The following is a 17035-nucleotide window of genomic DNA, read 5'->3' on the forward strand; positions in this document are numbered from 1 at the left end:
TGACTATGATTGAGTACATGTAGAAAGTAAAATGGTGGGAATTTATATAACTTGTGCTACTTAGATAGAAAAAACAAGTAAAAAAGTTCATTGTAGTTAAATGTACTGTTTTTCTGTCTTGATGAGATGCTTTCAATGAAAGTATAGAAAAGTGGCTTAATTATTTTAGATAGACTTCAGTCTTGACTCTCAATCTGTCTTATGAAAATTATAATTTTAGATATCTCAGAAAGTAAGCATATTCCCTTTCTGATGCCTTGTGCCTTCCAAAAAGCATTGATTCTTAAAGCAGACAGCTTGGTTTTCTTGTTTGTTGTTCTTTTTTCTTTCGAGTGTTTCTAGTGTTTTATACTTGTATCTTGCATGATGAGGTTGTCTTGGAAAAATAATCAGCATTGCAGGAATGTCACTTCACCCCTACCCTGATTTTTCTGGTCTGTAAATCCTCGTAAGCGGTGCAAGCAAAATGAATGCTTGTCCAATATGATAATACTGCACTGCATTCATGGTGGGTGTGTTATCACAACAGGCTGTTTATGGGAAGATAAATTGTGTCACGTGGAGGGTGCCTGAATGGTGTTGTGGTTGAGGTTTGAAGGACAAGTCAAAGAGGTCACAGTAGCAGAGGTTACCCAAACTCTTCTGATGACTGTCCTGTTACCAATATGAGCATTAGAGCTCTCTGTGTTCTGCAGCATTAGGGTTTTCTGTGTCCACAAGTCTGTCTTAGTCACTGTCTCTGAATGCCCTGCAATATTGACAGCTCATATGTTTTGCTACAAGCCTGGAATATTTTTCTGGAGTAGAAGTAAAAATGTGGAATTTTTTAGGTGCTTGATTTTCCTTCTAAAGCTTTTCTCACGATTGAACAAAAATAGCTTGAAGTGTTAATTCTGCACTGTTAAAAAAATTCAGAAGATGACTTTGGGGAGCTGGGGGAAGATGAACATTTAATGATCTTTAAATGCTAGAGATGCAAATGCTGGGTCTGGAACGAGACTGTGGGATGACTAGGGTGTTCCAGCTGATGTTAAATGCAGTTACACTACATTATGTTATGAAGTTAGCATGAAACTACAGCAGAGCAGTTTCTGTCAGTGGTGAGTTCTCCATGCGAAATGCTTCCCCTTCAGACTTAGTGCCCACTGACACAGAGCTAGGCCATTAGAGGTGATTCTTTTCATCAAATGTTTAAATTAACTGCCATCTTTAGTATGCAAGTAGAAGTAAAGAGAATGCAAATTGTTATTAGGAACTGCTTTAAGAACTGGGTATTTTCATTCACTACACGAATTCTTCCAGAGACATACAGTATTAAGAACTGACCAAACTGAAATCCTTAAGACCCGGCTCCCCAAGATTCCAGTGCTACATGGTCTTCTCTTAATGTATTGCTGGTGTGTGTCTGAAGCTGAAAATGGTCTTAGGAGAGGCCATTGGCTCTTGGTGATGTCAAGTCAGAGCAGCAGGTGAAGGGAGATACTGCTTTACCTGCCTTGAGGCAGAAAACGTGAGCCCAGAATTCAGCTGGAACACTCACCCAGCCACACTCACAAACCTGACACGCTGCCTTTGCAGTAGGACATTCCCAGGTAATCTGTTGACAGTGGAGGTTTTGGAATGGTTTTGGGTCAACTTTTCAGCTAGGGAGAACAGTCTGGTTCGGCTGGCTCCTGCCTGCTGCAGAGCCTGCTGGCATGCTGTTCTCCAAGAACACCAGCTGGAGAGCTGGTATTTATAGCTCCTGGATCTGTTAGAGCAGCTGAGGATGAGAGCGGCTTTCCAGCAGCTTCTGTGAGGGAGCGTTTGCCTTGCTCTGGTGCTGTTGAGCCTGACTCCCTCCCCCAGCCAACCTTTCTCCCAGTACAGGGTTGAAATTCCACAGTGGGGAGAGAATCCGGTTGAATTCCAAATGAGCCGTTCTTAGCTTCTACTTGGTTTCCTTCCCTTTTAATGATTTGAAAAATGCAAACAATGCTTTGAAAAGCAAGCACTGCTTCATGGGCTGGAAGTGTCCATTTCCCTTCATTTATCTCTTATAATAACAGCCCTGAAAGTCTGTCTTATAAAAGCACTATGGCCATAGATCTGATTGCAGCGTATGCCTAGGAAAGAAGCCTGTATTAAACGTGACTTTGTGGTGTTATTCACGTTCCAGCAAATAAAGAATGCCTGCTCCACCCTGCTCTCCGTAAGGAACATGTTCCCATTGTTGTCATTCCAGTCTACAGATGGTGCAGATATATTTTCCAGACCCATGTTTTTTAAGGGACTCTGTATTTAATGTTAATTTGGTCTTGGGGAGTCAATTCTGAAAGCCTCAGTTTTTTTGTACTGGATAAATTGTTTATTCAGACACAATAAAACTACTGCTTATATTGATCCAAACAGAGTTTGAAGAAGGCATAGAAATTAATTATTTTATATTTTTCCCCCCAAAGTTACCCCTTTCAAAGTTCTGTTTAGACCAAAATGATTTTTGAAAATGCGTGCCTGTTCCTTTACTAACAGTTAAGGAGAACAAAAGTGAAGACAGTGCTTTTCTTGCTAGCTGTTATCTCTGAGTGCTGGCATTTAGTAGGAATGTGTGCTTGGGCTAGAATAATGCTGCCACAGGGAGAATTGTTGAGGCTCATGTGAAGCCTCTCTTCGTGAGAAGAAATCTAATTTTATTTCATATGTAGAAGTTAAAGAGGTTTTGTGCCCTCAGCATTGCCTGCTGTGGTAGCAGCATGGGAATGGCAGATGTTAACGACAAAGCAGGCTGTGTTGCACAAATCTGGGAAGGTCGGTTTTTCCAGTTCCATACTCAACTTTCATCATAATTGGGTTTCATTTCTGATTAGGAATTGTTTGTTTGTTTGTTTTTTCAAAAAAGTCCGTGTGTCCCTTCACCCCCCTTCCTAGCACAGACTGTGTACCAGCTAATCCCAGGATAAAGCCCAAGTTAATTCTGTCTGCTGGTGTTTATCTGAAGGGCAAGCTGCAGTTAGCCAGTTCTCTGGAGCACCCCACAGTGACCAATGCGTGGCATGGCTGCTGGCAGCGTGCCCTGCAGGATGACTCTGGGTGCTAACAGAGGCGGAGCTGGGCAATCCAGAGACTTGACTTTAACTGCAGTGAGGGGTAAGAGAGTAATTTCAGCTCTTGCCTCTTGAGTGCTTTGCACTCTGTCTCTCTGTTCCAAGAGCTTATTAGAAGGAATTTTGTGTATTTGGCATCCCCAGATGTTGAACTGCAGATAATTTCTAATCTGCCAAATTTGTGACATGCTGAGGAGCAGCACTGACTGGGATGAGAACAGATCAGGCTTGGACTGCAGATTCAGTGTCATAATTGATGCGAGTTTGGAGTGGTTGAGAAGCACTTCTAGTCATTCTTTGTGCCTGCAAAAATATTTATGTGGCTGAGTAGATGGGAATGGAATGAGGGGGCTGATCTTGGCTAAGTTTCCTTGCTTTTGTGGATTTTTTTTCTTCACTTTGTAGGCTTCCTACTGTCTGTTTACTTGGTTAGTTTTAAAGGAGCCTGGAAGTGTAAGTCCAGAAATGAAGGCTTGAAGTGGAAATGTGTTTGTGTATGTTTAGGAAGGAGTGAGAAGACAGGGAATGCTGCTTCCAGTTGGAAATACCCTGGAAGATTTTAACTTTGCATTAGCTCTCAGCTGTGCTCCACACTCTGGTTATAATTGTAAAATAAGATGTATATTTGACCTGTGCTTTTTGAATTTCAGCTTCAGAAATGAAAATTGGATTCTAAGGCAAAAAATTTGGATGTCCAAAATGACAATAGGAATGCAATGTAATGCATATTATGAAATATATGGGTACTATTTCAATAGTGGTCTTTCAAGTGTTGCTACAGTGTTTGCTAAAAAACTAGGGATGAATTTGAGCTCATAGCTTTGAAAGGTTGAAAGTATATGTTATTTTTGTGCTAGCTGTAAAGCAGATGGTGGATGGTATATAAAATGTTAATTAAGGAACAAGTGGGATGGACTGTGGAAATAAAAATGCCAAAAAATGAGGTTGCCTGTTTAAGTAAGGGTATGATAAAATCCAAATGTTTTGTGGAGATTGGTCTGTTACTGTTGGTACAGCACATCTGAAAGTATAATTCTTTCATTTATTGTGCTCCTGCTTTTTCCTTTTATTCCCCTGTACTGCTCCTACTATGTACTTGTCCTGTACAAGGACCAATAGGTTAAAGTATTTGGGTCTTACATGATACTAAAAAAAGTTAGATTATTTGGTGTGAAGAAATTTCTTTTAAAACTGTGCATTTCCTTACCTTTGGGTCAGTGAGGTATAAAATGTTTGTAGTTAAAGGTGTCAAAAAGTCCACCAAACTTAAACAGCTAAGCAGCTAAAAAGAATTTTTTAAGTTGCTTGAGCTCCAGAGAATATGTGAATTACTCCTGCTTAGAGAAACTTTGGACGGTGTGAAGCAGCTCGGCTTGGCTCACTGTATAACTGTAAGGGAAGTCTAAGCTTTTAAAATGCAAGCTGTGTCTCTAGGTGGGCATGGCAGTGGGTACTAAATCAGCTGCTTCACATGGGTACTGCTGCAGAGCTGTTCACACAGTGTACTTTTATTTCTCTCAATTTATGACGTGTAATTACTTGCTCTATTTGCGTACAAAGGTAGAAAACAGATCTAAATATTGTTTCTTAAGGAGAAGCTTATTATTCAAAATTTTCAGAAATTCATTATTCAAATAAAGAAAAGTAATAATACGGGCATTTATCTCTCTCAACCAAATCAATGATTTGTAGAAAATATTTTAAGCCCATGAACATTCCCTTGCCTTTTTCTTGGCCTTCCATTCCAAAGGTATGATGGGCATTAACCCCCGCTGTGATTGCTGCTTTGATCCCAGAAGAGGCTTTAGGCACTGCAGCAGAGAAATATTATCTTCAGCTTGTTTCATCCTTCTCACCTTGGAGTTCCGAGTGTGACCTGTTTCAGTAGCAGTGGTGTAGCAGACAGTGATTCTGTAAGATATCCCTTCCAGTGTCTCTTAGGTGCAGAAAGCTTAGCTTGTGGAAAGCTAGAAGATACCCCATGACCTAGTAAATTTGTTCTTGGTGAAGCAAGGGGCCTGAAAGAGGGATTTTCTCAGAAACTGGCTGACTCCAGCATTCAGAGCTGCTCCGGTGCCATGCGGATGGTAATTATAGCTGCAGCACAAAGCAGCAGTGTCAGTTTGCAAACAGAAGAGTTAATTGCCACATTGGACCTTTGAAATAGCAGATAAACAAATTTATTCTCTAAGATAAAAAGACTATTAATGTGTTCCTGCTGTGATCGTCTGCCTTATTGCCTTTCTCATTTCCTGAGGCTCTGTAATTAAACCATTAGCGTGTGGACCGTGTGGTGAGGCTGCTGTGGGGAGAGGAGATAGATGATGACTTACTTCATGATTCACTAATATAATTCATCTTGGCCTTGCATGGTTTAAAAACCAAAGAAAGGAACTGAAAAGCTGTTAGTATTCTTGTGGATGTTGGAGACACTGGAAACAGTCCTCTTTCTCTTTTAATTCAATTTGTTTCCTTGTTCAGCAGAAAACACAGCGGGTTGAGAAACATGGTACATAAAATCAGTGTTGCCAATTCAGTCTTAATTTCTGCATCACCATTTCTATTTTTCCCAATTTAGCACATGAACTTTTAGGATAAACCTTACCTGTACTATAAGAAGCCTTTTAATTTCTTCAGAAATATCCTTTAAAAGTAGCTAGATTTCCTAGGTTTTCTTGTCCCCCCAAAGATGATGCTTGGTGCAATAGACACCTTCAAGTGAGGTCAGTTATTTCAGGTTGAATTCCTGGTTTCTTAGCTGCCTCATCATCTTCCAGGTGTTTTAATCACATTATTGCCTACCTGGGTTTAAACCAGACCACATCAGACATCTCTAATGCTGGCAGCACCCACCTGGTGTTGCGTGCCCTAAATGAAGAGGGTTTCAGTCCAGCTGAAATCTGTTGAGGTCGTAATCTTCTATTTTCTCACCCAGTCAGCTCTGCTGGATTCATTTGTAGACTGAGAATTCTGCGAAGCCAATGATTCTGAAAACGGAGGATGTAGACTGTGCGCAAGAAACAGAAACAGGGATAAAGAGACTTCAGGTTTGGACCAGAAGCTGAGTGCAAAGGCTGTGGCTGGATCACAGTGGTGAGGGGCAGCATGCCGTGTTCCTGGCAGCTGGGAGGTTTTCTCTGAGCCATTCCTGCTGCAGTGGAAGGTTTTTGCCAGGCAGCTGCATTCCCAACCTCTGACAGAGCTGCTTTCTTGCAAATTAAACTCCCTTTCCTGATACGCTTCTCAAGATACGCTTTACAAAAACATGCATCCTAGAAAGTGATTTTCAAAATAGTGACCTGGACATGGAACTCAGTGTGAAGAGCTGAGGAAAGTCTAGCTAAGAAAATAACAATAACAGTAATAATAACAACAATGGTTTAAAAAGAGAAAAAAATGGAGCAGATTGGAATGACTTGTATAACTCGCAGAGCCTGAACTTTACTCTTCTCCAATGCGATGGATCAAATTTAAGCTGAAGCAAGAAAGGCAAACTAACGGCAAGTTTGTAGTGCCTTTTCAGACACTAATGTGGAGATTCTATTATTTGTATGGCATTTTTGGGTGGGGACATCCAGGTACAAGGCATTACCTCTTCCTTACCTTTCAGAGCTTTGATGTTAAATTCTTAACTGAGAAACGAGAAGTTGTTGAGTTGTAGCGGTCTGGAATACACTGCAGGGAGAGAACTAATTTAAGTTTGGTGCAGGGAGTTGTCTTTGGGATTTGTTTTTTGTTCACTTTAGGACTGGTGGAATAGTGTGAGTGGAGCTGTACTGTTGTTTGAGCAAAGCTAGTAAAGGGAAGCTAAAGCTATATATGATTGCTTAGGTTACAGCTTGTTCTGTGTTGATGCCCATGTTGCTATCCAAAACCACAGGCATTTTTTTGCAATTTGATACTGTGCTGGTGCATATAATTCATTGGCTTTGCATGTCTGTCAGCTTTTTTAAGGCAAGAATGCCAGCACAAGGTGCATCCAAGTGAAACGGAGTTGGCCACGAGAAATAGAGTAGCAACTGTTGCTATTTGCAATCCAGACAGTGATGATCTCTCCGTACTGTAATTTTGGACCACAGCCCTGCTCAGGAACACAGCATCTGGTAGAGGAGTGATTTAATTTTAATGGGGATCCTGTAACCACATTTTCAGGGATTTTGGTGAAACAAGATGCTAAGTTCATGTTTGAAATGGTAAGAGGTGTGGGTGATACAATTTCATCGCATTCATCGCAGAAGGAAAGGGAGAAGAAGCCCCCATCTCCCAAAGCATAATCTAACTGGCACGAATATGTGAGAAATAAGCATCTTCTTTCTAGGATGTCTGGTATCAGGATGTAAATCATCCCCAGGAAGACTACTGACACCTTTGTATGGCTTCTTTTCCTTGTGGACTTTATTTGCACACATCACAGTTAGTGTCTCACTCCCAGAGGCAAATTGCTGCTTTAGGTGCAGGGGTGGATGTGTAAAGCTAAGGTGGTTTATCTAATTGTGATACCCTCAGGACTATGCCTTTTTACAGTCCTTGTTTACACAGACAGTGTTGAAAACAGCTGCTGGAAATAATAGATTTAAGTATTTCCAGCACTGTAGTATCAAAAAGAAGGAAGCAGTAGAGATTCACTTCTGCAACAAGGGCTGTGCTTATAAATTACCCTCTGTGGAATACAGAAACTGCAGGCATTGTGTGTGCCATTACAGTGACAGCTGGATCCATTGTGTATTGCTCCCCTACAGGCAAAGGTTATATGAAGCAGTTTTGTTGCTGGGAAGGCAAAAAAACCCCAAAGCACTAAACCCACCAACCTAAAGGTATCTGGAAAAGCTTTTGTTAATTGTGGTGAATGCACAGAATTCTGTTTAGCGACAGCATATTCTTCCTAGGAATTTTTTCTTGTCTTATTTGAAATAATAACTTACAGCTTCCTAACACTGTATTTCTGTGAGTCTGTTACTTCGGTCTATGTTCATACTCATATGCCATGTGGCAACTTTGAATATTCAGATTCGCAGATCTTGGATCAGCCAGCTCATTAATTATGCTCCTAAGTGTCAAGGTAGCTAAGAGTTTGAATTTTATTTCCTATAGGTATTATCAACCCAAAGAATCCTAAGGAAGCACCAAAGTCCTTCAGCTTTGACTACTCTTATTGGTCCCACACATCAGTAAGTGCTTTTACAAGAAAAACTGGTTTTGTTGTTGTTGCCGTTTGGTTTGATTTAACATTCTCTTCTGATCATGCCACCCCTGTAAGATGTTTCTGCACGGTCTTTCTTACCCACATTCAGGTTAAAAGCTTGTCATTGTATGTTGTGTTTCCCTGTTTGGGTGAGAGCAGAAAGCTAAAACAACTTGTAGATATTCGAAAGATTACTGAAAATATTCTCCAACAATGTTCTGTTCTAAATATTTTAAGGTTGCGCATATGCCGTGGTAAATTAATTTTTCCTCTTGGACAAATGACTGTTGCTCGAGTTCTTACAGTTCAAGGAGATACGTGGTCTGGGTTTCGTTGGCATATCTGGAAAAGGCAGCATAGTGATCCATGTTTCCAGTAGCTGCAAAAGCAATAAATTCTCATCCAGCTCCTGTGCCCCACCCTTCTGTGAATCGGTGCTAAGCTCTCACTGACTTCCAGTAATTGTTCTCCAGCAGAACTGTGTTGTTCTGCCACCTACTCCTCCCCTGCCTTGTTTTCTAAAAGATATAGAAAGAAGAGATAATGCATTTCTCTAAGATTAATTTTAGTAGCTTGGATGGTAAAATAAGCCTTAATATTTCTGAGCAAATCTGTGGTCAGCAAGACTGTTTTCACAATAAAATACTCGCCTCTCTTACTGAGTTTATCAGAGCAGCAGTGAAAGTTGATTAGAGCCCAGTCACAGGAACATTATGAACAGAATGCATGAAAACTAGCAGATACGCAGCATCAAGGAACAGAAGAGGTCTGATAAAATCTTGGTCCCAACCTTAGAATGTTAGCACAGCTAAATTTGTCCTGATTTCAGGAGCAGGTAATGTTAAAATTCAACATTTCAGGAAGCAAGGGAATGCTAGATTAAGAGTAAGATACACTCCCAAACAATGCAGTGACATTGTCATTGTTATTCTTCTCCGTCTTGTTCAGCCTTGGGAAAAACCTGTGTGTAAAAATGGCCTCATTCACCTCTTCCTAAGGGATTGGCCCACAAGCTAAAAGTATTAAAAAAACCAGTTGCTTTTTGAAATCTTACTCAAATGATAGGAGAAGTCTGTATTTATGCTGTTTTGATGTCCTTCCAGCCTGAAGATCCCTGCTTTGCATCTCAGAGCCGTGTGTACAATGATATTGGGAAGGAGATGCTCCTGCACGCCTTTGAGGGCTACAACGTATGCATCTTTGCCTATGGCCAGACTGGAGCTGGGAAATCCTACACCATGATGGGCAAGCAGGAGGAGAGCCAAGCAGGCATCATTCCCCAGGTAGAACCGAGCCCAGAAAGGGAATTTGGTTTTTATAGCATCTTCCGACGCACACTTGTTTTTTATATTGCAGTAACAGTTAACAGAGAACTAAAGCTTACTTCTAATGTGATAGTACAGAATAATGATATTGGTGAAACCTAGAGCAATTGTTGAGATACTAGGCAAAATAAGGTTGATAGGGATGTAGGATTGAGATTAATTATCTTCCCAGTGAGGCTGTATGTGGCTGATGCATTAGGTACATTTTCTTCCCCTGCCCTCATTCTAAAGCCATTTCCATGACATGTCCTGATAGTTACTTTTTACTACTCAAAAAAGACTAATTCTGACTTGGGTTTAATCTCTTTCCAGCTTTGTGAAGAGCTGTTTGAGAAAATCAATGACAACAGCAATGAGGAAATGTCATATTCTGTAGAGGTGGGTATGGTGAGGGATCAAAGAATGTTTGGACATCAAACTGAGCTTAGGTGCTGGGTTATTGATGTTGCATTAAGATGCTGATTTCTGATGGGTTTTGTTTTTTTAATTTTATGTTTTAAAACTTTGTCTTTTCTCTTTTTCATGTGAGACAAATGTAAAAACCTTTCTATGACACTTTTTCACCCTCGTCAGAAAACTAGTGTTCCTTTACCTGTGTAGTAATCCTGAAAGAAACGATGGGCTGAAAAATGTAAAGATGCATTTACAGATGGGGTTTTTTTACTGATGACTGGAAGACTGCATGTTTGTTGTCATACACTATAGCCGTGATTTTTAAAATCTAAAGTTGCTTCTGCAAGAAAGATCAGTTTTTGTCCCTTCTTAAGTTTGCTTTGGTGGTTCATAAGAGAGATCCTTGGAAGCAGACTCCTTTTATCATCTGTCTTGTTTGACACTTGTGCTGTGTCATAGTAAAGCTGTTAAGATGATTATGGAGTCCAGTGTGTAATTTTTCATTACACACCAGGGTTTTCTGAAATGATTGAAGGATCTATACATGGATGCAAGGCCAGCAGCTTATGTTGGACATGTGATCCATGAGACTTTTGACTCTTGCCTCTGCCAGTGTTAAAGCTGTTAAATGACCAGAGACACGCACCTACAGCCTTCCTGTGGTGGGCTGGGGGAATTTCTACTGCTGGCACTCGGAAATGCAATGGAGGAGACCTTCAGAAATACTAAATTGTCTGTGAAAATTCCTGTTTTCAGGTGAGTTACATGGAGATTTACTGTGAGAGAGTCAGAGACTTGTTGAACCCGAAGAACAAAGGGAATTTGCGCGTGCGAGAACATCCTCTCCTTGGACCATACGTGGAAGATCTGTCCAAGTTAGCAGTCACATCTTACACAGACATTGCAGACCTCATGGATGCTGGGAACAAAGCCAGGTTAGTGATGGGAGCGTGTTATATATTTTTATCACTGTTATGCATTAGCACTTTGAAAAAACCTCTTGTAAGTGAGGAGTATTATTGAAATATGCACTGATCAATGCTGTTAAAAGCAGAAATTGCTTTGTGTGGTGAACTAGTGGTGGAAATTGCTGTGTAGACTTTTAAAGATCATAATGACTTGAGGTGAAGTCTAAATAATTATTCTGGCGTTTACTTCTGCCTTTGCTGTGTGCTCTGTCACTATCCTGGTATAAAAACCTATGTGAACAGTCTCCTCTTTCCTTAATTCAGGTGGTCAGGACTAAAGTTGGCACTCCAGCTTTAGTTTCTGATTAATTATTGTTCCCATGTCACCTGTTGGCTCCATTTAACAATATATGAGAAAACTTGAGCAGCATTTATGTGAGTCTTTCTTGGGTGTTTGCATGTAAGGTGGACTACTGAGTACACAGATTGAGAAAGCTCTGTTTAAACTGTGATGAAGATGGGAGTAATTCAGGAGTAAAAAAATGAAAGGGTTTGTTAATGATATTAGGTGTGGCTGGGTCTTGGTTACAGGGCAGCACATCACCTGTGCAGCCTCTTGCTTGCATTCCTCTGCAGCTGCATTCAGCCCTGCAGGTAATTGTCCTCTCTTAAATGTGCTCCTATCTGTTTGTATTTTAGGACTGTGGCAGCCACCAACATGAATGAAACCAGTAGCCGCTCTCATGCTGTGTTTACAATTGTCTTTACTCAGAAGAAACATGACACAGAAACTGACCTTTCCACAGAGAAGGTGTGTTAGAGATTAGTGGCTTTCTGGCTGTTTTTCACTGATCTTCCTTGCAGTGACTTTGTAGTTCTGTTCTTGCTGTAATTCACCAAGATCTAATTCTCCTATTCATGTGCTTTCTCTCTTCAGGTCAGCAAGATCAGCCTTGTGGATCTCGCTGGGAGTGAGCGAGCTGACTCCACCGGTGCCAAAGGAACCCGGTTAAAGGTACGGGGCCATGGGGGGGTGCTGGGGAAGGAACGGGAAGTGGGGGCACAAGCATCACGTGGAGTCTTTGCTGGACAAATAATAAGTTACAAGTAAGGAAAAAATAGTTGCAAACCTGAAGACTACAGAGATTCATGGTTGGACAGTTTTAATTACTACATAATACTGATTTCTGTTTTCTCAGGAAGGAGCAAATATAAACAAGTCTCTCACAACTCTGGGCAAAGTTATTTCAGCATTGGCTGAAGTGGTAAGTAGAGCATTTCCTTGCCTGCAACAGCCTTTGCTTAGCTGATCAAATGGAAACAGTAAAATCCATGGAGTACAGCAGAATCATTTGCTGTGCTTGGCCCTGTATTCTCAGCCCTGTTAGCTGTGTGTATTTTGATAGATTAATAGAGTTGATGCTATTCTGTGGGTGTCACACAGGCTGTCAACAGATTGAAGCATTGGTTTGTTTAACTGTGAAGAAACCTTGCAAAAGAAGCCTGTGTTTATGTAGAAGACCTGTTCACATAGCAAGTTTTTAGACCTTCAGTGCAGTAATTTTTTTTTTACTTGAAGGAATAATTTTAGAAAACTTAACTACAGCTTTGTTGTTAAAATCTATAGAAACACCAGTGCAATAATTTGATTCACTGGCTTTCTTTGCAATGGCAAGACTTAATAATGTCTTAAGTGAGCATATATTGATCCAAGCAAAATGTTGTGGGTTTAGAAAAGTACTTTGTCTTTTATTTTTTGTACTCAACTACTATTAAAAAAAACCCCAAACAAACAAAACAAATAAATGATGGTTGTTCCTTTTGAAAGTGAGTTAACACCTTGGACAGGTTGAATATGCTTAAGTGCTTTTCAGATTATTTTTTTCAATTGAAGAGATTCTCCTTCATTTGGCTTCTCAAGGAAAGGACGTACTGTCTAACATGGAAACAATGTATAAATCTGTTAAGAAGCTCATCTTGTATCTTCTTCCTTTTTCCTTAATGCTTTCAACTTAGGATAACTGCACCAGCAAGGTATGATGGTCTGAGTAGGAGTAGATATTGGTGTCTTTGCCTGAGTGTAAGGTTTGCTGCTTGGAATGCTGTTAGAATACAGAATTTAAATGTCAGGAAGGTGTTATTACACAGAAAAACCTTCCTATTTTTCATATTGTGTTGTTTCTTTGTAGAGCAAAAAAAAGAAGAAGACAGACTTTATACCCTACAGGGATTCTGTATTAACGTGGCTTCTTCGAGAAAATCTAGGTATGGCTGAGTTGTCTGTGACAATATGGAAAGAAAGTCTCACTGAATTTCTTGACTGCTTTTAACTCACTTAAATTTGTATTGAGTATGAAGTTAAATATCTTTAGTAGCCAAATCTGAGTTGTCATAGTTCCACCTTGTGTTAATGCTATAACTCTTTCCTGTGGTTTTTGTATGTTTCTTAGAATTGTAGAATTTAGTTGAATTCTATAGTTTATTGAAAACACTGATATTTGGTAGGTAGGTAGTGCCTGGAGTGTGCACTGTAGTTCATCTAAAATCTTGTCTGTTCACTATAGGTGGGAACTCCAGAACTGCAATGGTTGCTGCTCTCAGTCCAGCAGACATAAACTACGATGAAACTTTGAGCACTTTAAGGTACTTTCTCTTCCTCTGGGATGGGTACGAGTAACTGTTTGCTCTAATGGCCATACTTTGTCCTTCAAACCTTTGGGTTATTACAAATTGAGCTTGTCTGTGGGGAAGAAGACTCTACTGGCAAGAACTCAATTACCCTGCAGAGGAAGCAGGGATTTATTGCCTATTCTTCTGACATACGGGTGCAAGCTAAATGTCTTCTATGTTGCTGCATTCCTGTGTTGTATATAAGCTGCATATAAGCAGTTCTATGTTTGTGGTAAGGTTTCATTGTTCTGGTCTGGTTCCAGATATGCTGATCGTGCAAAGCAGATTAAATGCAATGCTGTTATCAATGAAGATCCTAACGCCAAGCTGGTGCGGGAGCTGAAAGAGGAGGTGACAAGGCTTAAGGATCTCCTGCGTGCTCAGGGGCTGGGAGATATTATTGACAGTAAGTGGATTAAACACACCTCAGCATCCTGGGCTTGGTCTCTCTAGCAGAGGAGGGAGACCTGAGCCTGTGAGAGAAAGGGATTTAAAACACAGAATTTAAATATAGGTGCTGATATTTAAGTTTCGACCGTCTTAGGTTTGTCTGTGGAGTTGACAAGCCACCTTCAAACTCTTAAGGAAAAATAGTGAGTTTGAATTTCCTGTTATTGTAGAGATTCTTTTGCGTAATAGAACTTACACATTCAGGAGTTGCTCTGGTGAGTTATGGAGGACTTTTTGTCTGGCTGCCAATAAAAGAGCTGAGATACAGAAACTCAATTTCATACTGAGAAAAAAGTTATCTTTGCTTCCTCCTTAAAGGGTTAAGGTTATTGGTTAATACCTGGCTTCAGTGCCATCCTCATTCACAAAAGAAAACAATGGCTAATGTTAGACAGTGAGTGACAAATCGTTTGTCATCTTGAAATATCTATGCAACAGCTGCTTGTGAATAACTAATCAATCTTTTTGGGAGATTTTGAGTTAGGTTGGCAGAGCAGTGTTGTACTGATTTGCTTTGCCAGCAACCTCTTAAAGCACTAGAACACACTTGTGCCCAATTTCCTTGTCCTATTTCCAAGCAAGACAGATGAGCTGAAATTCTAGCTGCTACATTCTTCTGTAATATGAACAGTGATTTAATTCCTTGTGAAGGAAATGCCCATAAAAGCACAGGATGTATTCCAGTGGATTAAAAGCTTCTTTGACTTTAAAAAAAAAAAAGTGTTGCACCAGTTTCTGATTTTTCAGACCTTTTTGTCTGTGAAGCAGAAGTCCTGACTTAGTCACAGACTACTTAAAGACATGTGACATGTGTTTACCTCTTTGTTTGCTTGTTTTCAAGAGAATGGGGCCAGAAGACAATGAAATACAAGTGTTTTCATGCTCGTTACAGTCTGTGGGTTTTGGTTCTAAATCCTAACTGAAAAAACTGTGTTACTGAAAACTGTGGTTTGTTTCTTTAAATATCAAGTAGTATTCTCTTCCCTTCCTATGTCACTAGTGAACCTTCAATTTTGATCCTTCTTGTATTTTCCCTCCTGCTTCCTTTCAGTTGATCCAATGGGAGATGAATACTCTGGAAGTGGAGGCAAATGTGTGTATTGTGTGGTTCTCTTTTTAACCTGCTTTCTCTGGGTCAGCTTTTAACAGAGCTTTGCATGCCAGCATTTCTCACAGGGAAATCCCAGACAGAGCACTCACTGGAATGCAGTGCAGGTTCATGAAAACCAGCATCACCAGCACTTCTTAGATTGAGTCCACAATCAAAAAAAAGTGCAAAGTTTAAAGTGCAACGTATGTTCATTGTTCCTTTCTGGCAGAAGGGAGAGTGGCAGTTCTCCAGTGTGTTTTCATGACAGCGCACGGTTTAGATTTGAACTAGAAAATCTTTCTCTCAAATCTTTTCCCAGTTACTCAGTTCCTGCTCACATGGCTTTCCTGGCATTTTAGCAGCTCTTTTCCACTTTGAAGTATTTGTTTTAAATGTGTCAGTTGATGAACTCAAGATAAGTATTTCCAGTTCCTCCTGGACACTGCAATGTATTTATTTTGTATAGTCTTACCAAAAAAAAAAAAAAAAAGAAAGAAGCCAGACATACTCATGAAGCTCTCTTTTTTTGAGGTCAGAAATACTTGGTTGCAGGTGATTAACTTAATAGGGCTAAAACCAGTCAGCAAAGAGCATTTTATTTCTCTTGGTGTTTGCTTCTATGAAAGGGGAATATATGTAGTCCATTGCAAGCGAAATGTGCTCCATGTAAATTTTGGGTTGGTAGACTTTTAAAACTCTCTCAGTCAGTCTTTTTCACCCTCACTCAATATCAGCTGAAGGAGATCTGTCTGAAATTTCCTAAAATTGAAGCTACTGGTGGTGTAAAGACTCATCCTGGCCTGTCTGACATTCTGATGCTGCTTCCAACGTGTGCACATGTCATGGTGTAGGAGCTGCGGCTCCAGGAGCAGCGTGCATGGTCCTGAGGGTTCTGGTTCTCTGTGGTCACAGTGACTGTGGAGCTATTGCAAGTGCCACTTCCTTTCTCTTCAGGAGTGCATGGCCTTTTGAGACTTCATCCCTGCTCTGTCATGCCTGCTTTCCTCATCCTGGCAGCATTCCCTCCCCTTAACCTGCTTTTCTTCTGTGAAACTCCCAGTCCTGCCTCCCGTATTTGCAGATGGTGGTTTTCAAACTGGCTCGGGGCAATCATCAGTTCCATGAGGCTGAAACAGCAGGTTGAGCATGGAGTGAACTAGGGCATAAGGCTGACAATGGCAGGATTGTTCAGGGGCAGAGTAGAGGAGATGTAGGAGGACAGGGAAATTTATGCAATGTCTGGGTGAGCATCTCGTTTTTGTACGTGTGATGCCCCTGTTTATAACTTGCAGGGTCTGATTTGACCTGTTTCTTTCCTGAAGTGACTTTTTAAAAAGGATTTGTCTTTGAAATTATATTTTAAAATACTAAGTTATTAAAACTGAGCTATTCAGTTATCTGATATTTTCATGTTAGGAGATTTTTCTTTTGGTGTGTGATTATTCTGAGGATATGGTTTACAGACATATCCAAGAAGCCCAGTTAAATTAATATAAATTTCCATTGTATATTTGTTCTTAAATCATTCAGACAGCTTTTCCTGTTCTCTGGCTTTCAGGCCTGCAGGTTTTCAGGCTACAAAAGCTACCTTACTAAATTTTGTAGGTTTTTAAAAGGCCTTTCTAATTCAGACTAACAGCCAAAAGGCTTTGAAGCACCTTCTGAAGTATAAGACCCTTATCAGATATTTCGCTGATCAGATCTGTTAGATTTCCATTTTTATTCAGGTAAGGAAGGTCAAGAAGCAGCATAATGTTGTTGTTGTGGACTTATGTTCTCTCGTCCCTGTCATGCACTGACAGGTGATTCACATCCTCTCTGGTGAGAATTTAAGGAAAGGAAGTTCTTTTTGTGGTCTGGGTGCTTTGGCAGCAGAACCACTGCTGTGGTAAAGATTTACTTAATTGTCATTTCACATTAAAGGACTCTGGAAG

General features: G+C 40.3%; 1 protein-coding gene across 22 annotated transcripts in view; it reads left to right on the top strand.

Moving 5' to 3' along the window:
- The window catches only part of KIF1B (kinesin family member 1B), an 82500-nt gene that overhangs the window by 11206 nt on the left and 54259 nt on the right, over nt 1-17035 (top strand). For 13 of the 22 annotated variants that reach the window (XM_039563780.1, XM_039563782.1, XM_039563784.1 and 10 more), the window contains exons 3-14: nt 8175-8251; nt 9369-9548; nt 9903-9968; nt 10740-10918; nt 11591-11702; nt 11829-11906; nt 12091-12156; nt 12908-12925; nt 13081-13156; nt 13456-13534; nt 13825-13967; nt 15063-15104. In XM_039563780.1, coding sequence (XP_039419714.1) covers nt 8175-8251; nt 9369-9548; nt 9903-9968; nt 10740-10918; nt 11591-11702; nt 11829-11906; nt 12091-12156; nt 12908-12925; nt 13081-13156; nt 13456-13534; nt 13825-13967; nt 15063-15104 — 1116 coding nt within the window. The remainder of the gene's footprint in view (nt 1-8174; nt 8252-9368; nt 9549-9902; nt 9969-10739; nt 10919-11590; nt 11703-11828; nt 11907-12090; nt 12157-12907; nt 12926-13080; nt 13157-13455; nt 13535-13824; nt 13968-15062; nt 15105-17035) is intronic. The other 9 variants (XM_039563783.1, XM_039563785.1, XM_039563793.1 and 6 more) reach the window with 3 other exon arrangements.

This window comes from Corvus cornix, chromosome 21 (genome assembly GCF_000738735.6).
Source record: "Corvus cornix cornix isolate S_Up_H32 chromosome 21, ASM73873v5, whole genome shotgun sequence".
Lineage (NCBI taxonomy): Eukaryota > Metazoa > Chordata > Aves > Passeriformes > Corvidae > Corvus > Corvus cornix.